The sequence below is a fragment of the Melospiza georgiana genome, chromosome 27 (assembly GCF_028018845.1).
Source record: "Melospiza georgiana isolate bMelGeo1 chromosome 27, bMelGeo1.pri, whole genome shotgun sequence".
Lineage (NCBI taxonomy): Eukaryota > Metazoa > Chordata > Aves > Passeriformes > Passerellidae > Melospiza > Melospiza georgiana.
Window position 1 is genome coordinate 4,505,666 of NC_080456.1, and position 12,275 is coordinate 4,517,940.

The 12,275-nt window shown below is 44.3% G+C and overlaps 1 protein-coding gene across 4 annotated transcripts in view; it reads right to left on the reverse strand.

Moving 5' to 3' along the window:
• Positions 1-12,275, reverse strand: part of ARHGEF12 (Rho guanine nucleotide exchange factor 12) — an 89,004-nt gene that overhangs the window by 32,764 nt on the left and 43,965 nt on the right. For all 4 annotated transcript variants that reach the window (XM_058041158.1, XM_058041157.1, XM_058041159.1 and 1 more), the window contains 9 exons: positions 10,039-10,137; positions 8,841-8,890; positions 8,068-8,125; positions 6,465-6,643; positions 5,433-5,510; positions 5,102-5,221; positions 3,899-4,033; positions 2,649-2,720; positions 1,590-1,682 (listed from right to left, as the gene is read on the reverse strand). In XM_058041158.1, coding sequence (XP_057897141.1) covers positions 1,590-1,682; positions 2,649-2,720; positions 3,899-4,033; positions 5,102-5,221; positions 5,433-5,510; positions 6,465-6,643; positions 8,068-8,125; positions 8,841-8,890; positions 10,039-10,137 — 884 coding nt within the window. The remainder of the gene's footprint in view (positions 1-1,589; positions 1,683-2,648; positions 2,721-3,898; positions 4,034-5,101; positions 5,222-5,432; positions 5,511-6,464; positions 6,644-8,067; positions 8,126-8,840; positions 8,891-10,038; positions 10,138-12,275) is intronic.

Sequence of the window (12,275 nt, forward strand, 5' to 3'; positions counted from 1 at the left end):
TTATAAAATGATATAATTAATTAATTATATATATGTATATAAAAATCAATATTAATTAAAAATATTTTATATATTTATATATATATATATTTATATATTAATTATATATAAATAAATACATTTAAAATTAAATAAAAATATATAATTTAATTATATAATTTAATTGTATATAAATATAAAATTAGTTATAAATTATATAATTTAATTTTATAATTTACTTAATTATATATAAAAAAATTTAAAATTAATTATGAAATTGTATCATTTAATTTTATAATTTATTATAAAATTAAATATATGTATATAATTAGATTAAATATTAATTAAATATATAAATATTAAAATATATAATATACATAATATATACATTATATATTATATATATTATATATATTATATATATTATATATTATATATATTATATATATTATATATATTAAAATATATATAATATGAAAATACATATTGAAAATAAATATATAAATATTAAAATGTATATATATAATTTTATATAATTATATATAATCATTATATAGAGATAAATAAGAAAATTACATATATAAAATTATTATAAATATATTTAAAAATTAACTATATATAGTTATAGATATAAATTAATTATATATACAATATATAATAATTATATAGAGATAAATTATACAATTATATATATAAATTTTTAATTTATTATAAAAATATATTATTTAATTTTATAATTTAATTAATTATATAGAATTTTTTAAATAATAAATTGAAGTTTGGAGAAGAAAGAAAAATAACAGACCCAGAGATGGGGATATTTTCATAAATTCCCCAAATATTTCTATTTGGAAAGATCAGCAACAACAGGAATTCCCAAATTCTTATTTCACCATACAAGGAGCACTCAGCAGTTTAGGAACAGGGGAGGAGAATTCTGCTTGGTGGAGGGAAAAAAGGCTAAAAGTCATCCCCACCTGCTGGAATTCAGGACATCCCTCTGGCTGCCCTGGAGTGCCCAGACCCTGCCAGGGGGCTCAGAGACCCTGGCACAGAGCCCAAGCCCCCTGTGACTTTGGTTATGACCCATGGAAAAAATTACCAACCACAAAATTTACAAACCACAAAATTTACCAAGCAACAAAAGTCTAAATAGAATAATAATTAGTTTGTCATGAGGTGAAAAATAGATTTTTTGGGGATTTAGAATGGAGGTTCATGGGGGCAAGATGGAGGAATCTGGGCATGTCCAGCCTTTCTCCTTCTTCTTCTTGGCCTCCATCTCCTGCTGTGATGGTGGCATTTTTGGATTGGTTTAGAGTAGAAGCTCACTGTCTAACACAGGTGATAGGGATTGGGAAGTAATTGTAAATATTGTACATGTAGTTTTTAGTAAAAAAAGATAACACTGCTCTGAGGGTGTCAGAGTGCCTCTGTCTGACCTGCTGAACGGACCTCAGCAGGCCAGAGAAAGAATTTTATAGATAAGAAACAATAAACAGAGAATGGAACTGAAGAGCTCTGACTCCTCCTTTGCCTGCTGGGCTGGGAAAAGAGACTTTCTAAAACAACTCAGGGTCTCTGTGAGCAGAAGAAGCCCCAGGACTCACCTGCTCCTGCTCAGTGTCAAAATCATCATCCTCTGCTCCGATGATCTGAGTCCCCACCCGGGACAGGGGACTGCCAACACTGCACTGCGAGTCCTGGGGAGAGAAGGAGAAAAGCACAACCTTGGCATTGTCCCTCACAGGGAAACCTGGAGAGGTTCTGATCATTGTCCCTCACAGGAAAACCTGGAGATGCTCTGATCATTGTCCCTCACAGGGAAACCTGGAGAGGTTCTGATCATTGTCCCTCACAGGGAAACCTGGAGAGGTTCTGATCATTGTCCCTCACAGGGAAACCTGGAGATGCTCTGATCATTGTCCCTCACAGGGAAACCTGGAGAGGTTCTGATCATTGTCCCTCACAGGGGAACCTGGAGATGCTCTGATCATTGTCCCTCACAGGGAAAGCTGGAGATGCTCTGATCATTGTCCCTCACAGGGAAAGCTGGAGATGCTCTGATCATTGTCCCTCACAGGGAAACCTGGAGATGCTCTGATCATTGTCCCTCACAGGGAAAGCTGGAGATGCTCTGATCATTGTAACTCTGCAAAAACTCCACCTTAAATGCCCCTCCAAAAATCCAAATATTCCGAAAGATCAAATCAGGTGCATCAAGAGCAGCTGCAGCCAGTGCCCAGTGCCATCCCTGCACAGAGGGGAAATGTGGCTTTGGGAGGAGGGCAAGGAGAACCCAGGAGTCATGCCGAGGGTGATGATGGGTTCAGACAGCTCTGCCCTTCCTCTGAACTCCACTTGTAGCCCTGCAGGTCCCAAATGAGTGAATATCCTCAAAAAAAAGGGCTGGGCTCATGATAAAACATGTAAAAGTGCTCTCCTTGCAGGCCCAGCTGTTTCACTGCTGATCAGGTATTTCTCACCCTACTCTTAAGCTCCATAAACATTTACTCAGCCAATGAACTTTCCCTGCACCACTTCAATTGCATTTTATTTTCTAAAGCAAAGTTCAGGCATGCTCCATTTAGAAAGTGAGGGAAAACTGCAAGATTTTAATGGGACTGTTAGAGGAGGTGCTGTTCGGACATTTGATGCCTTGTACTCACAGTGTCTTGAAGCTCAGCCTTTTCTGGGCTCTCATCTGAATAAATCCTCTCCTTCAGGCCACTGCGAGGGCTCTGGGAAAGAGGGAAGTGCAGTTCTGGTAAGTACCAGCAGATCCAGGGAAGGAAGAACTGCACTGGGCACTCTGTCAGCCACAGCAGCCAAAAACTTCTCCTTTCTCACAGGAAAAGGAGGTGTGAAAAACCAGAGTAAAATCTGTGCCTACATGCACAGTTAAACAAAAAAACCCCAAAACTGGAGTGAATGCAGAAGTTTGGGTCAGAAATCTGGTGACAGCAGAGCTGTAAAATCCCCAGCCCTTGGCTTTTTCCTTGCTCTCTCCACCTTTTCTCACAGCTCAGCTCTCTTCTCCCATCTGCCAGCAATGCTCTAGCTCAGGAAGCCCAGCAGGGCCTTATTTGCAAAACCCACGTGCTGCTGGCTCATCTTCAGTGTGCCCAATGGTTTTTCCAGCTCAGGCTGCTGCTTTCCAGCCTGGCTTTTCCCCATCTGCAGAACTCTTCCCACTCCCAAAGGTTTCTTTCACCCCTGATCCTTAATTTTCTCAGAGCTGGATGGAAAAGCTGGAATGTTGGGTGTGCCAATCACCTGCACTGATCAAATTCCATCCCAAAACTGACAGCATGATGATTATTAGGAAGATAATTATGAATTTTGTTGTTGCATTTATTAAACACAAGCACTGAGGGGGATCTGGTCAGATTTGCAATGCTTCAAAACAGAGCTGGGGATGCTCCATCTCACCCACCTCCCTTTCACTTCCAACTGCTGGGACAAATTTAGCTCCCACATCCTTAAGTTAATCAACAAACTCAGGCCAAATCCAAGCAGAGAGTCTCAATTCCCCTGCACTAATCAGAGAGTGGCTTAATTAAGGATCAGGCACCAAAGGGAGAGCACACAGATAGATAAATCATGAGTGAGCACACCAGGAGCCTGGGCTGGAACAGGAACTGAAGCTGATTTGGTGGAGGGAAGGATCTTTCCCACTCTCAGGGCAAGCTTGGGTCTGAGTCACAGTGCTGCAGTTGGAATATTCCCTTCAAAGATGCTCTAATTGGCAAATGAGTTTAGAGAAACACACTGGCATCCATCTTTGTCTGGTTACAGGGATTAATGCCAGGACAATCTAATCCTGGATAAAACCCCCACATTTATCCTCTCCCAGTCTCTAACACCAATCCAATAGAACAGGGAAATTTTTTCCCTATGAAAATCTTTTCAGACTCACATCAGCAATGTCACTGTTGGGTCTGGAGGGGCTGTCACCACTGAAATCCAGTTTGCTGCCACTGTCCCCACTCTCTGCCTCGCCCTCGCTGATCTGCAGCGACTCTGACACAGACCTGGAGGAGAGGACTCCATCCTGCAGAGATGAAAGCAGAATATTTCAAGAGATCATCCTTAAAAATCAACTCCTTCAAAAGCCAGGCAGCTCACATTACTCATAAAACCTTTAATTTATCTAGAAAAGGCTGCAGTGCTTTTCTAAGAGAAAACAACCACACCAAATTTTCAGCACTTTTAACACAGGGGAAAAGGGAAAAATAACACAGCCTAAATTCTTTTCTTTTTCAAAAGTGAAAACAAAATTGTTTAAAAAGCTTCCAAGAATGACTTCATGGGTATATTTTAAGTTGCACTGACAGATAATAAACACGTCATTGCTTGCACTTGTTCTTCAAAGCAAGTTTTTCAGAGATGAGAGCCCAGTGCAAAATGCACTCCACATTAAGATGACAGTGCCAACTTCAAATCCCAGCTGCAAAGGGAGCAGCCTGCCTGTCCCAGCAACTGCAGCTTGGGAAGACTGGACAGAGCTAGAGAACAAAGCAGGGATTTATTAAAAGGATCTCCTCAGTGGATCCACCTTGGGCAGCACAAGAGCCCAGCCAGGGCTGCACCCAAGATGAACCAAAATGGTCAAAAAATGAACCCAAGATGAACCCAAAATGGTCCCAAAATGAACCCAAGATGAACCAAAATGGTCAAAAAATGAACCCCAGATGAACCAAAATGGTCCCAAAATGAACCCAAGATGACCCAAAATGGCCCCAAAATGCACAAGCGCTCCCGGGGTCTCTCCCTGGGATCAGTTCTGCTCCATTTGCACCTTGCAGTTCATTGTCCCATCCCAGCTTTAGCCCAGGCAGTCCCACCCTGCTTGTTTTTCTCTCTCCAGCCCACGGTGTTTGTGCTCCTGGGCTGAGATTTGGATCATTTGTCCTTGGTGCCCAGCTGGAGCAGGAATTGTTTTGTCTCCCTGCTCTGTGCACAGAGCTCACCATGCCCTGATGTGAACCCAGACCCACACACTAAATGAGCACAGAATGTGAAAATTACAAAACCCAAAACCTGAGGCACCCTCAGAGCAGCATGAACCCCCTGGATCATGCCTGGGAGCCCTCCCCAGAGCAGGCTGAGCCCAAATTACCTGGGTGCAGCCCGTGGCCTTGGAGAGCTGCTCCTGCAGCTGAGGAATGTGTTTCTTTGCCTCCTGGATCTCCTTGAGCAGGCGGGTGGACGGGGTCCGGCTGTACTCCTCCTGCAGGTCCTGCAAAGGAATTGTTTGTGTCTTTTAAATTAACACCTGTACACCCAAAGAGCTGCCACACAGAGCCTGTTTTGCTCTGACAATAAATTAATAATAATTAAATTAACAAAGATAATAAATGAAGTCTGGTTCACTCTGATAATAAATTAAATTAACAACCCCTCTTTGCATCACTTCCCCCAGGTCTCTCCAGCCTGCACAACTCCAGTACCTGCAGCCTCTCCTGCTCCTTCTGGAGCATCTTCCTCAGAATCTCCACCTTCTGGTTGTGGACAATGTTATTCTCCTCCTAGAAGTACAGAGAGATTAAGGTTGGGCTTTTTGGGCAGAAAAGCAAAATGGACATGCACATTTTTCACCCACTTCTTACAAACAGGCTCTGAAAATCTCTGTGAGAAGCAATTCAAATTTCCAACCCTATTCGATGTATTCTTTCTTAATTTTGAACAGCTATAACAGTATAAAAACTGTATTTCTATTATCTCAGATAGAACTGCATCTTTTTACTTGCAAATTTTCAGATCTCAGATAGAGCTGCAAAATCTCAGATAGAACTGCAAATTTTTACTTGCATTTTCTTAAGTGAAGAAATACCCACAGACAGGACAACAGGAATTCCCAAATTCTTACTTCACCATACAAGGAGCACTCAGCAGTTTAGGAACAGGGGAAGAGAATTCTGCTTGGTGGAGGGAAAAAAGACTAAAAGTCATCCCCACCTGCTCCTGCTCAGTGTCAAAATCATCATCATCCTCTGCTCCAAATTTCCAACCCTATCCTGTGTATTCTTTCTTAATTTTGAACAGCTCTAACAGTATAAAAACTTGTATTTCTATTATCTCAGATAGAACTGCATATTTTTACTGGAAAATTTTCAGATCTCAGACAGAACTGCAAAATCTCAGATAGAACTGCAAAGTTTTACTTGCATTTTAATTACCCACACACAGGACAACAGGAATCCCATTTCCAAATTCTTATTTCACCATACAAGGAGCACTCAGCAGTTTAGGAACAGGAGAAGAGAATTCTGCTTGGTGGAGGAAAAAAAGGCTAAAAGTCATCCCCACCTGCTCCTGCTCAGTGTCAAAATCATCATCATCCTCTGCTCCAATGATCTGAGTCCCCACTTGGGACAGGGGAGCTCCAACACTGGGCTGGGAAATATCCCAATGCCAATTTGAAGTGTAAAAAAATAAAAATTCAGGCCAAAACCCCCCCGGAGTCCACTTCTCCACCTTACCCCCATGAGCACTGGGCTGGTGATCCTCTCTGCATTCCCTGACGTGCCAGGCGAGTGGGGGGATGCCATGATGGGAGACATATGCCCAAAAGCTGCCAGCTCCACGTCAGAATCCGCCAGGGGGATCTGGGGCGACCCTGGAGGGCGCCCCTGGACAGTGAGAGCTACATAGGAACCCGCTGTGGGGACACAAGGACAGGCACGGGTCACACACACACACACACACGGGGACATTGCCGCGATTCTTGATTTCCCTCACCCCGCAGACACAACTCACGCCATTCCTCCTCCAAGCTGAGCCTGGGGGCACTGCCTGCTTCAGAAATTCCAGATATTCCCAAAGCTTCCATGAGAATCAGCCCTTACGAAGCAAGCAGCCAAACTTCCAACCCAGCAGGTTAAATTTGCGGCGCACACGCACAAAATAAACCAGCAGCATCTCCTTCCTCACGGAAGGAAATCCACCAGGAAGGAATTTCTTGTGGTGCTATGCAGGCATCACACAGCAATGCACAGTAAGTGCTGCACAGCTGTGGTATTTAAGAGATACCACATTTAAGAAAATCTAAGTGTTTAAGAAAATATCTCCTTCCTCATAGAAGAAAATCCACCAGGAAGGAATTTCTTGTAGCGACGCAGGCATCACACAACAGTGCACAGTAAGTGTCTGCCCAGCTGTGGGGTTTAAGGTGGAAATATCTCCTTCCTCATAGAAGAAAATCCTCCACGAACATATTTCACACAGAAATCACACTAAATGCCTGCCCAGCTGTTGTATTTGAGGTGGAAATATCTCTTTCCTCATAGCAGAAAATCCACCAGGAAGGAATTTCTTGTAGTGCTGCGCAGGCATCAGACAAAAATGCACAGTAAGTGCTGCACAGCTGGGGTATTTTAGGTTAATTAATTTTTTAGAAAAAAATCCACCAGGAAGGTGTTTCCTGTAGAGCTGTGCAGGCATCACACAGAAAACACACTAAGTGCCTGCCCAGTTGTGGTAAAGGTGAAAATATCTCCTTCCTCATACAAGAAAATCAACCAGGAAGGAATTTCTTGTAGTGCTATGCAGGCATCACAGCAATGCACAGTAAGTGCTGCACAGCTGTGGTATTTAATCCAATTTAATTAATTTATTTCACCTTAATTAAGGTGAAAATATCTCCTTCTTCATAGAAGAAAATCCACCAGGAACATATTTCCTGCAGAGCTGTGCAGACATCACACAGAAATCACACTAAGTGCCTGCCCAGTTGTGGTATTTAAGTTGAAAAGATCTCCTTCCTTATAGAAGAAAATCCACCACGAACATATTTCCTGCAGTGCTGTGCAGACATCACACAGAAATCACACTAAGTGCTGCCCAGCTGTGGGATTTAAGGTGAAAATAAAGCACCCAGGCAAGGTTTGGTGGCAATTCCAACACTAAGTTAAGGAGAAGCTACAGGAGAATGTATCAGCTTACATTCAGGATGTCAAAACCATTTCAATTTCACTTCCCTGTTTCACACACTCCTTGATCTCTCAGCATTGGCCTCACCCTCGGCAGGGCCCTTGAAATGATGCCTGTCACACTTGGAAGGTGACAAGAGCCACCTTTACTTACACTTGATCAGCTTGACCACCTCCAAATGGTTCGAGTGCGTTACCAGAGTCCCGTTCACCTGGCAGGGAGCAGAGAAAATTCAGTGTTTGGCTCCTGGTTTCCAAGCAATTCCACACATTCCAGAAGAGCAGCAGCATTTTCTTCTCCCCCATCTCCATTACTGCCTCTTTCAAGGCATTACCAGATAAATTATTTATCCTTCTAACAGTTTATCTCAGTGAGCAGAGCTCTGCAAAAGGGAAGCTCTGAAAGAACTCAAGCAGGCAGACAAACAAAAAAAGGGCAATCCATCTCTGCCTGGGCAGGAAAACAACAGGGTAGCTAATTTAATTCATTAATTTCAATGCCTGCTTGCAATCCCAGCTCCATCTGTGTCAGGAGCTGCTGCAGCATTTTGCAGCAATAGTTTACAGAGTCTTTTAAGTCACTGACTTGATTTCTTACTTGCTTGGGACTAAAAAAGAACATGGATGTGGGAGCAGTTAGGGGAGAAAACAACAATTCAGGCAGGCTGTTTATTTACAGATCATTATTAACAACTCTGCTTTGCTTCTCTTCCCTGCCATTTCTGGTTTTATTGTATTTGTGATATTTGAGCCTGGCAGGATGCAGAATTTGTCCATAAAATTCTGAAATGAGGATCTGGAGGAGAGTCAGAACGCTGGAGCTTAGACCATTCCTAATGCAAACACATCAATGTTTTGGGTTTTTTTCAGAAAAAGAGCTCATTTAAAACAAAGGAGCCATTTCTCTCCCCATTTCAAAGTCCTTACCTTGATAATTCTATCACCTGTCTGCACTCCAGCCCGCATGGCTGCTCCATCTGGAGAGACAAGAAATCACTCAGTTCCCGTTTCAGTACAATCATTTAGAGCAAAAATGGTTTTATGACTTCTGTAAAACATGCAAAATACTCCTGCACTCAGCCAAGCTTCCTCTCTCAGTAAAATCTCTGGGTCCAGAGCAGTTTTGCTTTCACCTGGCACTGGATCCCACCATGTCCCGTGGAGCCATTTCCTCCCCTGGGATGCTCCAAACCCACCAGATCCCAGAATGATCCAGGGTGGGAAAGACCTTTGAGATCACCACAGAATGATCAAAGATGTCAGCTCCAAACCCACCAGATCCCAGATAAACCAGGGTGGAAGAGACCTTTGAGATCACCAAGCCCACCCTGTGACCTGACACCTCCTCACCCCCTAAAACATGGCACCAGTGCCACGTCCAGTCTTGTTTTAATCACATCCAAGGATGGTGACTCCATCACCTCCCTGGGCAGGTGATTCCAGTGCCCAATCCCTCTTCCAGTGAAGAATTTTCCCTTGATGTCCAACCTAAACTTCCCCTGGCACACCTTAGGGCTGTGTCCTCTCATTCCCTCAGTGGCTGAAGATTGAGAGGAATAAACTCACTGCTCAGCCCTGACCTTGCACATCCCTTCCCAAGCTACAGCAGGAATCTGGGAGTTTTCTGCCGCAGCTCACAGCCATTTCCAGGAGTTTGGGAGTTTTCTGCTCCAGCTCAGAGCAACTTTCAGGATATCCTGGCAGTTTGGGGGGCTGCTCTCACCTTCCTTGACAGTAAAAGCAGCGCCACATCCCTTGCACATCCCTTCCCAAACTGCAGCCACCCCACCTGGAGTGTTTGGGAGTTTTCTGCTGCACCTCACAGCCATTTCCAGGAGTCTGGGAGTTTTCTGCCCCAGCTCACAGCGATTTCCAGGAGTTTGCGAGTTTTCTGCTCCAGCTCAGAGCAACTTTCAGGATGTCCTGGCAGCTTTGGGGGCTGCTCTCACCTTCCTTGACACTGAAAGCAGTGCCACATCCCTCCCCAAACTGCAGCCACCACACCTGGCAGGAACCTGCCAGTTTTCTGCTCCAGCTCAGAGCCATTTCCAGGAGTCTGGGAGGTTTCTGCCCCAGCTCAGAGCCATTTCCAGGATGTCCTGGCAGGGTTGGGGGCTGCTCTCACCTTCCTTGACAGACTGCACGAAGACGGGGTTGTCCCCGCTGACCGTCAGCCCGAAGCCGTTCTCATCCCGCTGGATCACCACACACCTCTGCACCAGGCCTGGGGGACACAGGGGCACCACAGGGAGGGCAACACACAGAGACACGAGCCAGGCATCAGTCCAAAACCTTATCCTCCCAGATAATCACACAGAGCTCAAAGGAACGGGGACAACACGGCACAGAGGAGAGACAGGAACAGGGCGGCAGTCCAGAAATGGAGAGGGATGTCAAGACAGGTCAAGCTTATTGCTCCAGCTACACAAAACAGAGATGCAGACAGCTCTGGCACATCAGAAACAACCTGAGGGAAAAGCAGCTTTTAAAGAAGAGCAGCAGTACCCACACCAATGAGCAGGATTTCTTTTGTCTGCATTAATAGTTCAGGAACACCTCACAGGTTCTGCAGGCTGCTCTAAAACAGAAGCACAAATCCCTCAGAGTAATATGAAAGGGTTGGGCTAAAACAGATTTATTGATCAGGAAAATTCTCACAATTCTCAGCCAAAATCTCCTCCTGGGGCACCTTCTGCTCCAGGTGAAATGTTGCACAGAGCCAGAACAGCAGAAGTGAGTAAGTACAAGCCATATTTAACTGTCCTGAGCAGGATTTCTGAAATAAAGACCAGTCCAGGGCCAAAATCCCAGGAGATGAGTTTGAATGTGCCCCTCCTTTAATCTGCTGTGAGGCATCAAAGACAACTTGTTTTGTTTCCTGGTATACTCAGCATAACGTGAACACAAACGCAGAGGTAAATTCATTGAGTAGGTGCAGCATTTGGACCAGGTGGAATGCTGGGGATGTCTTTTGTTCCCCTGGAAATGGAACAAGGGCAAGACAAAGCAGTCCTGGCATATTCCTAGGATCACCTGCAGAAATCCTCCCACAATGGAGCCCTCACCCTGAAAAGTGACTTCAGGAACTCTGGAAATGCTTTCCAGGGTGATTTCCATCACCTTTATTTCTAACAGATTGCTTTGCTTTTCTATTTCTAAAGGCACAGCAGGTAAAGTTCCTACACTGGCACCTCGAGAAAGGAGTCAGAGCTGTCCCAAACCAGTGCAGCAGTTTTGTTTGGTGTGCAGGGAACAGGGGGGAATTGGGGAGATGCTGTCCCAGCCAGACTGGCTTTTCTGGAACGAGCTTTAAGGTATGAATGGGAGCAGAGCAGGGAGTCATCCCCTGGCTCACACCGCTCCCAAGCCTCCTTTCACTGCTCTGCAGCAACTCCCCATGGAAATGAGCAGCCCCAAGAGCCAACGCTGCCTGCCCAGCCAGTCCTGCCCTCCCTCCAGCGTGGCACCGATGAAAATTGGGTGTGGGAGCAGTGGAAAAAATATTCCAGGGCTTCTGCAGCACCATCACATCCCAGGAATTCCCCTCCTGCCAACAAAACAGGGGAGAGCTGCTCTGCAGGGCTGGGGAGGGGATGGCAAGGAAAATGAGGAAAATCCCCCCACCTTTCACCCCCCTGTGCACAGGGAGCACTGAGGAAGGAGCCTCTCCCTCTGCACCTCCCCTGCTTTTATATGACCAAAGCTGCTTGAAGTCTCACTTCCCAAGAATGCTGCCCGGGGCTGGGGTGTGGGAACTGGGGCTGCTTGAGAGGAGCAGCTCCTGAGCAAGGCACCAAACTCAGCTTTTCACTCACAAAGACTGGCCTTGGTTAAAGGGTAGCTAATTTAATTCATTCATTTCAATGTCTGAAATTGAGCCTGCTCTGCCCCTGGATTTCTTTTTCTCCAGGAGAAATAATCCTTGGATTTACTGATAAACTTCCTCTGATGCCAAACCAGTGCCCACACCACATAAACTGACCTGGCAGAGGATAACTGAATGTAATTCAAGTTTATTCAAGTTAAACTCTTCAGTCCTCAACCTTCAATTTCACCCAAGACCACCTCATAGATTTAGAATGGAGAAACAACTGGAATTAGGACAACTCGAGCTGAAATTAGTCCATAATTGCTTTTTCCTGTACTTGTTTTCTTCAGATAAGGGACACTTAACCCTTCTCCTAATCCAATATAAAAGGCTGGAATGAGGCAGAGGAGATAGTACACTTGACAGAGAGACACACTTTAGAGTGATTTTAATGAAGTTATCTGGAAGATTTCTGGAGATAACACATTGACCTGCAGAACTAGATCGGCTCTGATAGCACTCCCTGCCTGAAGCAACCTTCAAGTGCTTTTACT